This window comes from Clupea harengus, chromosome 13 (genome assembly GCF_900700415.2).
Source record: "Clupea harengus chromosome 13, Ch_v2.0.2, whole genome shotgun sequence".
NCBI lineage: Eukaryota > Metazoa > Chordata > Actinopteri > Clupeiformes > Clupeidae > Clupea > Clupea harengus.
This window is the reverse complement of record NC_045164.1, coordinates 6,650,074-6,660,838: the sequence shown is the minus strand read 5'-3', so window position 1 is coordinate 6,660,838 and position 10,765 is coordinate 6,650,074. Positions and strand designations below refer to the sequence as shown.

Here is a 10,765-nt window from a genome sequence, read left to right as displayed (position 1 = left end):
GTGTAAAGGAACATTTGATTGCATTAAAGCAGTTAAAACAATTAAGTTTTTTAATATCCTCATTCTTCTTGATGATCCATGTTCACAGCTGGCTTGTGGGAACAACCGGTGTGTGTGTGAGTGAGTGAGTGGACACAAAGCACTATCTGTGTGTTCTTGCTTAGGTTACAGTCCCAACTTGTATTTCAGCTAAAACCAATCGTACTACCACACACTATTTTTGCGTAACCGCTTTATATACTTTAACCATGTTAGACAAATAAAACAATTCAAGGAGACTTCCCTTTTGGTACACTTATTTATTTAAACAGTCAGTCATGGTCATCGTAAGAAAACAAAACAAAAAAAAGCTTTCTAGTAGTATAAAACACATAAAAGAGGAAAGTGCAGATAGTTATCCTAAGGCCACTGATATGTAGACCTGTCTACTTTTTACACAGCTTAGGCTGAGCCATCTCTCGGCCAGAACCAAATCCAATCTGACGTCACTCAGAACCGGGCCGCATGCAGGACAGTCAGCAGTGCTTTGGGGCCAGTTGCCGGGCCGGGCCCTCAGCTTAGTGCAATGTCAGCTTCCTGTTTGGTCTCCACCACCCGGAAAACTCCGTCCTTCTCCTGCTTGCGCTTATTTTTCTTTGCTTGATCTGGAACCCAGACAGACAGACACGGTCACAATCACACACTGAGCACATAGCCACGTACTTCCACTGCCTGCCTGTCTCTCACTCTCACTCTACTGGGGGGATGGGAGGGGAGGGGTGGGGGGGTGGGTGGGTGTCTGTCTGTCTGTCTGTCTGTCTGTCTGTCTGTCTGTCTGTCTGTCTGTCTGTCTGTCTGTCTGTCTGTCTGTCTGTCTGTGTCTTTAAGGCAGCTGTCATATTTGGTAGCTGAAAGCAACCAAAGGAAACCATTAGAGTTCATTATGGCTTTTGACTTGGGATATTCACTTGGTCACTGAAAGCTCTTCAGTCAATCTTAAAAACGTTTCAATTTTCTTTTCAATACACTGTAATCCAGTCATCCTGTACCACACAAAATTCCCTGTTCCACAGACACACAAACATGAAGAGTTAAACAATATGTGCGCCTGCTTCTTTGCCTGGAGAAAAGTGAGCAAACCACTGTGCTTGCATGTGTACTTTGGGACAGTGCAAGTTCACTTACCGAGTAGATCGCTGCGATCCAGCAGAAACTCCAGGTCTTTATCGCTTATCACCTTTCCTTTAGTGCTTTTTACTGACCTGCAAACACGACACACTTAGTGAAATTGCTTATACACACACACACAGCTACCAGCTGACTATTGAGGCGGGTCTAGCCCTGCCCAATCACAGATCTGCTTCTGACTGCCGCTAAATGGGCTCGTAAAAAAACAATCTTTGCCTTCAGCTCCCTCTAGTGGCATTTGAGTGCAATAACACTACTTTCTGGGAACTCTGCAATTTACCACTAGTGTGAGTGAACGGCGGAGATGGACGTACTTCTCATAATCTCTGGACTTGAGCAGTTCCATGAGCTCCGACTCATCCACAGTACTCTTAGTCTGCTTCAGTTCATCCGTTCCCCCTTTGAACTTGTCTGAGAGGGAGGAAGAACAAGGCAGAACATGTTAACTGAACATCCAAAACAGCCCAAGCTGATTTGACACAAAATAATCGGATCAAACTAAAAAAAGATCCCCCTCCCTCATTAACATTTAATTCAAGAAAATAAAACAATTAATAAAGCAAGTAACAGCCCATTATTCATTTGTATTTACATATACTTGGGGAAGGATTAGGGTTAAGGGGAAAGGTGAGTGTAGAGCACCAATACATTGGTACACCTCCATTGAAGTGTTACAACATCAGTGTGGGGGGACGGGGGGACGGGGGACACACAGGCACAAATGCATGGAACCAAAAGAGTCTGATCCAGAAGCGACACCCACTTTTATGAATGACCATCTTCTCCAGCTTCCTCTTGGCGGCGGCCCGCTCCACAATCTTCTGATCGATGGTGTTTGCTGTGACCAGGCGGAACACCAGCACAGGCTTGGTCTGGCCAATCCGGTGGCAGCGGTCCTGGGCCTGCAGGTCTGCCTGAGGATTCTGGGAGAGAACAAAAAAAAAAAAAAAGAGGCCTTATAGCACACGTGTTGGGAACGTAACATTATCAGTACAAAAAGCATTTCCAAGACTCATACACACTTACCCAGTCACTGTCGAAGATGATGACTGTATCAGCAGCGGTCAGGTTGATGCCCAGGCCTCCTGCTCGTGTACTCAGAAGGAACAGGAACACCTCGGGATCATTAGCGAACTTCTTCATCTGCAAACACACACACAAAATCAGCATCACACAGTCACAGTCTTATGTAAATGTTAGAACCTGCAGAACAACTTACAAACACACAGATCAATGAGGCACCTCAGTAACAGTCACACACATTTATAGACACTAGCGATGTGATATTACTGAGCACATGGGGCCAGGTCCATTGCTGCTACCCAGCACACCTGGTGAAACCCTGGATATCTGAGACTCGGTCTAACTTAGTGTTACCTGGCACACCTGAGGCTAGCTGGCCTTTTTAGCAGTCAGGTACACAAACTCACATTCTCGTCTCTGTCAGAGTAGGACATGCTGCCGTCCAGCCTGCTGAAGTCAAAGCCCCGCAGGTAGCAGTAGTCCATCAGGATGTCCAAGATGGACGTCATCTGGCTGAAGATCAACACCTGGGGGAGTGTCAGACATGGAAATATTAACACCCAGGAAAGCTTCACATGAGGCAAAGCTATAGAAGATCAAACTAAAACAGTGTATGTATATGTGTGTGCGTAGATTTCATTATTCTGACCTTATGCCCTCGCTTCTTCAGTTCCGGAAGCATTCGGTCCAAAATCAGAAATTTCCCAGATGTCTCGACCAGCTGTTCATCGATCTAGAAGACAGACAAAAAAACTAAATAAATAAACAAACAAACAAACAAATTGAACTTCCATCCATCTAGTTCACAGCACCACTCTGAATCTCTCTGCAGCGTTCCTTGTGCTCCTGACCTTGAACTCTCCGCTGGCGGGGTCCAGGGGGTACTCGAGGAGGTAGGGGTGGTTGCAGCATCTCTTCAGCAGCATGAGGATGTTCTGCAGCTTCAGGTTGATCTGGACGTCCAGAGGGTTCTTCAGCTTCAAATCCACTATTGGCGCACTCCTGAGGAAAGGACGAAAGATAAAAGACAGAAGGACTATTAATAAAAATGAACCAAAAAAGTCCATGAAATGCAAATGTTTCTTTCTGCATACAATTCATCCACGGAATCTGAAACTTCCAAGACACCACATGCATTTATAGTAAAGCTCTATTCCCTTCTAACAGCAGACTTTTGTTTTGAATGGCACACACTGCATCTCAACAGAGTGACTGCTGGTCTGACCAAGACTCCTAGCGTATCCAAGTGTGTGTATTCGTCTGTGTAACAGTGAAGAAACTAAACTGATGTGTTTAAGACGAGGCATGTGTGTGGGAGAGTTTGTGTGTTAAGTGTTAATCTTTTGTGCGGACCTCTGCTCTTTCTTCATCTTGTCCAGGTATTTCTCCAGGTCATAGGGCGTGTCGCCGGGGCGCTCAGTGTAGTCCACGTCCTTCCTGGTCCTACGCTTGGGCCGCCCCGCTGAGCTCAGCACTGCTGGGGCATCCTCTTCCTAACAAACACACACACACACACACACACACACACACACACTTTTAATCCTAAAGCAAGCGTGTTAATCCAGTCCCACATACCAAAAAGGTTTTATATCCCCACATTAGTTATGACAAGGGTACAGTTTTTATAATGAACACTGACAATCTGTGCTGGATTAGTGCAAATGGGGTCTGTGGGTCATGCATTCAGGCACCCCAGAGTTCCTCATTAGCGCTCACTAAATCCATCTAATCATGGCCAGTAAGTCCCTGTAGATAAATATACGCTATGCTTCCCTGTGGTGTCAGTACTGTTTTGAACTGTGGTGTTAGTTATGAACTCTCTTCACAAATGAATCCAACTCCTAGTCAATAAAAAAACTATCAAGATGTAAAGATCCCAGAGAGCGCCATATCTATGATATTTTCTCTCGTCTGCGAAGAGAGACACTGTAAATAACTGCCATCTCTTTTCATCACCACCAGTTATCTAAGCACCTTGTCCTGTCCCAGAATCTTGGAAATGGTCCTGTTAATGATGGCAGAGTAGAGGGTCTCTTGTTTGAGGGTGAGGGGGGCATACACATAAATTTCCCTCTTGGGCGGGACCTCCAGGGTGACATCCGCCTTCAGACGCCTCAGCAGGAACGGCGTCAGGATCTGGCGACAGAGACACACAGTGCTTAATAAGCGAGACATGAGGCACGTGGGAAAGAGCATGTCAGCATACATACATGCTTGTCTGTGTAAAACTTCCTTGAGGGGGACACACTGTTACACACAAGTTTAGCATTACAAGAGTGTGTGTGTGTGTGTGTGTATAAACGTTTCTTTGCTTTACATTGACATGTGACCCCTGGTGTCAGCAGACAGATTGAATAGGAAATGAAAAGGGTGTGGAAGGTCATGGTGTGTGTGTGTGTAATCACATGCCACAATTTTCTCTGCATTTTAGCAGAGTCATTGTGTGTGTCCACATAATCACCTGATGAAGCATGTGAAGGATGTTCTCCTCTCGCTCCTTGACCACAATGTTCTCTGCATCTCCGCTGATGCTGTCAATGTCAAACCAGGACTCAAAGCTGCACAGACACACAAACAAACAAACAACTTTATTAACAGGTAGCACATCTGTGGCACATAGGCAAGATGGACCATTAGCAAATCAAATGTCTGATGAAAGCATTCAAGCTACTATTTAATGAATCTGCCCTCAAAATGTTTTGGATACAAGTTTGAATATAATCACCAACTTACAACAGTAAAAATACAATGAAACTTGGTGACATGAAATGAACCAATAAGCTTTCTACAACTGAAAAACTAAATAATGCCGTCAAAATCAAATGACACAAGACAATGAGGACTAACTTGCTGATTCCTCCTGTAAAATAATATCCTAGTGCTCTAGCTCTAATGGCAGGTACCTAAGCACTGACTAACTGAATCCCGTAACTTCCTGCCCTAAAACAAACTACAGGCGGTGCCCCCTGACCTCTTAAGGTCGTCAAAGACGTCGGGCAGCAGGAAGTTGAGGAGGGACCAGAGCTCGGCCAGGTTGTTCTGCAGCGGCGTTCCCGTCAGCAGCAGCTTGTTGTCGGTGTTCAGTAGCTTCAGCTCCCGCACCAGGCGGCAGTTCAGGTTCTTAATGCGGTGGCCCTCATCCACGATCAGGAACTTCCAATGGAACCGCTGCTCAACACACAAGAACACAGTGAGATGACTGGATCATTCAAACGCATGAATATTTGGCCTTCAGCAAACAATAGTAGATTTAAATCAAAGCCCTAACATACCAACTTTTCGAATATGACAACTGGATGCTTTTACTCATGATTACAACTTTAGGGCCAATGATTTTCGGTAAAAAAAAAAATGCATTTTCCGTTTCACATTTGGTGAATTCCGTTTTTTTTTCCGTTTCAGCTCATTTTGTTCACCCTGAGGTAGATTGATGGCTTAAAATGAGTGAATAATATGTGCCCTTCTTAGATTGTTGTTTGCCAGCGATCAACAGAACAGAAGACTAAAAATGTTTAGTTTTAAATGCGATTGGGAAGACGAGCGCGTGAATGTGACCGAATGTGGCTTTAGTGGAGATCTGTGGGTCAACCGTTGAAAAGGGGGGCGTGGCCGGAGCAGAGTTCAGCGCAGACGTGATATTTTCTCAGTGGTTTTGTTCTTTAATTAATGTTTGTTCATCGTTGCAATCGTTGTTGTGTTTATTTGAAAGAAATATAGCCTTGCAGCCCAAAATACAGGGGAATTTGGGCGATTTGTATGAACAAAATGATGTTTCCGTTTCAATGGGGCAATTCCGTTTCAAAGTGTTCATTCCGCGAATTCCGTCCGTTTTCCGTTATCGCGGAAAATCATTGGCCCTACAACTTGTACTTCAGTTTACTTTGCTTTAGCAGTCTTTATATATGACCACTGCTGCTTCAAAGTATGAATAAGAAACCAGCAGTACCTGTAACTTCTTTCTATCGATCATGGCGATCTCGAATGAGGTGATGACAACAGGAAACATCTTCAGTGGGCCCTGGGGTTTGCGGATCTGCTTGATGAGCTCATCACGTTCGTTCTGAAGCCCGTAGTACAGCATCACACTCACCTGGGAGAAATAGGGTTTAACACACACACACACACACACACACACACACACACACACACAGTTATAGAGCTGTTTCATACTAAGTGTTCACCCCTTCATAACCTTCAAGAAAAATCTACTCAAAATACTACATACACATATATAAAATATGATGAAAATGAGCAACACTTTAGTTCATCCAAAATTCAAATGAACACACATTTATACTTCACCACAATAAAAAATAAGACATGAAAAACATTTAAGATAGTTAAGTGGACTCACATCCGGAGTGAACCTCTTGAACTCGGAGATCCAGTTGGGGACGGTGGAGAGAGGGACCACCACCAGGAATGGCCCATTAACCTTCCGGTCCAGCATCATGGCCACGTGCCCAATGCACTGGATGGTTTTCCCCAGGCCCATCTCATCCGCCAGGATCCCGTTAATGCCATTCTCCCACAGCATCTGACACACACACACATCTTTACTAAAATGGACAACTCCATATACCTCATTTTCATATACCTCATTTTCTCATACCTCATTCATATAGAATCATATTTTCCATTACTGAGTCTTTCACAGAGTGTTGCTATGTTACTAAAGTGTTGTACAAGAATGGGAGAAATATATATATTTAAAAAAAAAAGAAAAAAAAAGAAAAGGATATGAGTTTTTACCCTGCTTTTTTTTCTGCCCATTCGCACATCATATCAGGCCTACCTCTTATGAACATGACAAACTATACTAATAAGTATTAAGCTAATGACAATGTTTCGACATTATGGTAAAACTATGCCCCCTGGATACAGAAACCATGCCTACTGTGCAGTGGTACCCACCCTGAGCCACTCAATGCCCTCCACCTGGTAAGACCTCATGATTCCACCAGTGAAGAGCCTAGGCTGCTGGGCCGGTACGGGTTGGCCGTTAATCTGCCTCTCGGGGTCCAGGAAGTGTTTGGCATTGTCGCGCACCGCCTCAGACAGGCGGTTCTTGATGACGGCGTTCGAGTCGCTCAGCTTCTCAATGTCCTCTGCCTCCAGCTTACGCCCTGTGGTAGTCACTTCCTGCAAATACAGGAAACAAGGGTTGTAAATCTTTCAGGTGTGCCACCGTTAGTGGATGTATCTCTAACAGAGGCACAGCTGCTACAGTCACCACTGTTGCAACTGTAACCGCAGCTGTAAGTCTTACAGAGGGGTGCTATACAGTTCTCTTAAGGCAATGGAGTCATGCCCTCGGTTTAAGGTGCAACATGTAGTTACCTCTTCTTCAACCTTTGCCTTTTTGGCTTTGGACATAATTTCCTGAAAGAGAGAAATAGCACAAATGAATGTACAATGAACAAATAAGAGTGTTAGTCTGTGTGTGTGTGTGTGTGTGTGTGTGCAAGAGACGGCCATTATTCACGAAGCATTGTTACCTCTTTAGACATCACATCAGCTATTTTGTAGTCTTCCTCCCTTTCACGCTTCTTTCGCTCAACTACAAAAGAGGACGGAGAGAAAAGATCCAGCTTTTTAATACCCAGATGCTCTCAGATAGGATAGTCATCTCTCCAGAAGGCATGTTAGTAAGGAGAGATAAATTACGACAAGGGCCTTCCTTACCTTTGTCTGGCTTTTTATCTTTGCCCTGTGAAAACAAAGGACACATACATACATATATTAAGACAGGAGTGTGGGAGAGAAAGGGTACATAGTAACTGGTTTTTGTTGTTTGCTTGTTGTTCCACGTTCGATTACAGGTCTTAAAGTGAGTGGATGTACCTGCTCTTTGGATGGCTGAGACTGGACCTTCTTCTCCAGCTTTTCCTTACGGACATTCTCCTGTTTCACATCAGACAAGCATGTTAGAGAATGTATTTATTGTTTATTTACTGTTTTTTTCCCCTCTGTCCTCCACAGTCATGCTATGTTGTTTAACTGTGATGCACAGTATCAATAGTTCTACATTCTTCACATGGTCATCAATGTGAACACTACCACCCCGCACAAGGGTGTGAGAAGGGAAAAGTAAAAAGCCTCCCTGACCACTGCAATTCCACCTTTAATTGAAGCCATTAGCCAAGCTAAAAACCAAAGGTCATTTAGCAAAAGCTGAGCTGTGTTGCCTGCCTCTGTGGGGGGTTTCAGATCAGAGCGAGTAAAAGCTCTGCTCCCCCGTGGGCACATTCTTCTTAAAACCAGTCATCCTGTCAATCCCAATCCCAATCTCACAAATGCATAACACCGAAACACACATCAGGGCCAAAAATGTTTCTTGGTAGTAGAGTGATGTAGGTTTGCCTGTAATCTCCAATGTAGACTAGAGAATAACAATTCTGAACAAACATGTGCTGCCTTGTCAGTGTGGAAGCTATGTGATCAATTTAGTGACAAAAAGATTTAGAGGTTAAGCCTTCTAAATCTTTTTTTTTGTCACTAAACTGATCCTATAAGAAGCTCTCTTGTAATTGAGTGCACCTGACCTATTTATTGACACTGCATAAACAATACAACACTGAAAATGTACATCTGACCGAGACCAAAAACCATACGGTCTCTCGGATTTGTGACTTTTTCTGTCAGTTATTACAACTATTCTGTGAAGGGACACCAACCTCTTGTTGCTGCTGCTCCATCTTGGTAAGCAAGAATTTAGCATAGATGTTGCTTTTCTCAAGAAGATGCTGCAACCTCTTAAAACGCATCTCCTTTGTCTCTCTCTCCCAAGTCTGTCTTGCCTGTTAGAGGGAGAAATTCATTTTTTTATTTTCATTCCTGCCCTGACAAGTTTCAAGCCAGACTGCATCAGTAGATAAACAACAAGAGATATGGCAGATTTTGTTCAGTCATGTGTACAGCAGTGCAGGGAGAAACCAGTCCACTCAAGCCTGTGTGTGTGTCCTTAGAAAACCTCGCTGGACTGCTGTATTTTCCTGCATACCTGCTCCATCATAGCCTTCTCTTTCCTCTCGCCCTCATCCATCGCCAGCTTCTGCTCCTCTTCCATCTCCTTTGTGACAACAACTTCTGTACCCTCCGCCTTCACAGAGGCTGTCGTGAATACATAAACCATAGATTAAGTAAAGATACAATCTATTGCGAGTGTACTTTACAGTTAAGGGTATGGGTTACTGCAACACATGGGCGTACTTGTACAGATTATATCAAAAGTTTCGCACCATTTAGCTGAAGCAACTTTTACTGTTGACAGTAAAGTACATTCCTAACTGTAAGCCACAACAAACTTAGATAAGACAGAGCCAAGTCACCTTCAGGCACGGTCTCTTCCATTGCGGTACCTTCTGGTTCCTCGGATTCGTTCGGTTTGGGGCAATTAGGTGACACGCTTCGCGTCTCTTGTTTAACGCTTTAATGAAGTGGCACAAAAGACAGAAATGTGAAAACATGACAAATTTGAGAAAATGATGTCCCTTACTATTACACTACCTCGACCATTGACCAACTGTGGCGAGGAGGAAGAAGTATTGACATGATTTAACTTTCTGCATGTTAAAGTTATCCTTTAGCTATCTAATGTGCGTCTTATGTGATGGTCAAGCAAAGTTTAGCTCGCCAGCTAAACAAACTCTCGCTATCGTTCTCTTAATTCGCTAGACAGACATTTGACATGGAATAAATGTAAGTTATTGTTTAACCTGAGTTAGTTAACGTTAGGTAGGGTGAGGGCATTCACCGGGGATAGCACGTTAACAACATGCCCAACATGCGTGGTTTGCATGGGTGACTTCATGACCCACAAACTACCTTCTCCTGAAGAGACGTTGAACCAATTAATCGTGAGTTGTGGTTCAGTTAATGCGGTCAACTCTTTTACCTAGCAACCGCATATTTCTCTTAATACAACCGTTAACGTTTGCAGACTTACCCATTCATTGTCAAAGCTGTTCTAATCGACGTATCCAAAGTTCTGGATTGTGATTTACTTCATGTGAACTACAAAACTTTATGTGAACACTTCTTTTGTTTGACTTGTCGCGAAAACTAAACTTCACTAGTAAAGTTAGTTTTCAACTTACCAAGTTACCTAGCTCGACAGAAAGCACGTTAATTAACGATACAACTTAGGTTCACGTTCTAGTGACTTTCAAGTAAAAATATTTGCTAACTGATTTTTACATCGAGTCCCATAGAAGAAGCGAGTCTTGTTCTTCAAAGTGCAGTAGATGATAAAACAGATCGCTTGCGAAGGAAGTATTAAAATATGTTAACATTACACGAGCTCATTAGGTTACGATACCCAACATATCGACTGCTGCAATGGGAGTGGACTACTGTGGCGTTACCGTGGATTTCGCGCCACTGAGGTCGCAACCATTGTACGATATAGGGGTGCCTTAGGAAGATAGACTATATTTAAAATGCATTGTTCTCGCTATAGTTTAAATTTCAATATCAAAATAAAATTGAATTAATAATAGTACTATAAGTTACATTCTCTGTTAGCAAAAATGTATAATATATTCATATGTCATTAAAATAAGAATATATAATT

At 43.3% G+C, this 10,765-nt stretch overlaps 1 protein-coding gene across 1 annotated transcript; it reads right to left on the bottom strand.

Annotated features, from left to right (window-relative positions):
• Positions 1-284: 284 nt before the first annotated feature.
• hells (helicase, lymphoid specific) lies at positions 285-10,515 on the bottom strand. The gene is made up of 23 exons (XM_012817081.2): positions 10,139-10,515; positions 9,522-9,619; positions 9,194-9,303; positions 8,868-8,990; positions 8,035-8,094; positions 7,876-7,900; positions 7,689-7,750; positions 7,531-7,572; positions 7,105-7,332; positions 6,545-6,727; positions 6,137-6,280; positions 5,162-5,358; positions 4,652-4,748; positions 4,165-4,326; positions 3,544-3,683; positions 3,042-3,192; positions 2,840-2,923; positions 2,598-2,717; positions 2,194-2,310; positions 1,931-2,090; positions 1,482-1,578; positions 1,165-1,241; positions 285-644 (listed from the first exon to the last, which is right to left on the bottom strand). The coding sequence occupies exons 1-23, from the start codon at positions 10,144-10,146 to the stop codon at positions 553-555; spliced, it is 2,577 nt and encodes an 858-aa protein (XP_012672535.1). The 5' UTR covers positions 10,147-10,515; the 3' UTR covers positions 285-552.
• Positions 10,516-10,765: the final 250 nt, after the last annotated feature.

Bases quoted from the DNA above. Each gene is read 5' to 3' on its own strand.
- hells (XM_012817081.2), bottom strand. The intron at 4,327-4,651 runs GTGATTATGTGG...CTCTGTCGCCAG, and splicing joins TCCTTCACATGCTTCATCAG to ATCCTGACGCCGTTCCTGCT. The intron at 3,193-3,543 runs GTCCGCACAAAA...TCCTTTCCTCAG, and splicing joins AAGATGAAGAAAGAGCAGAG to GAGTGCGCCAATAGTGGATT.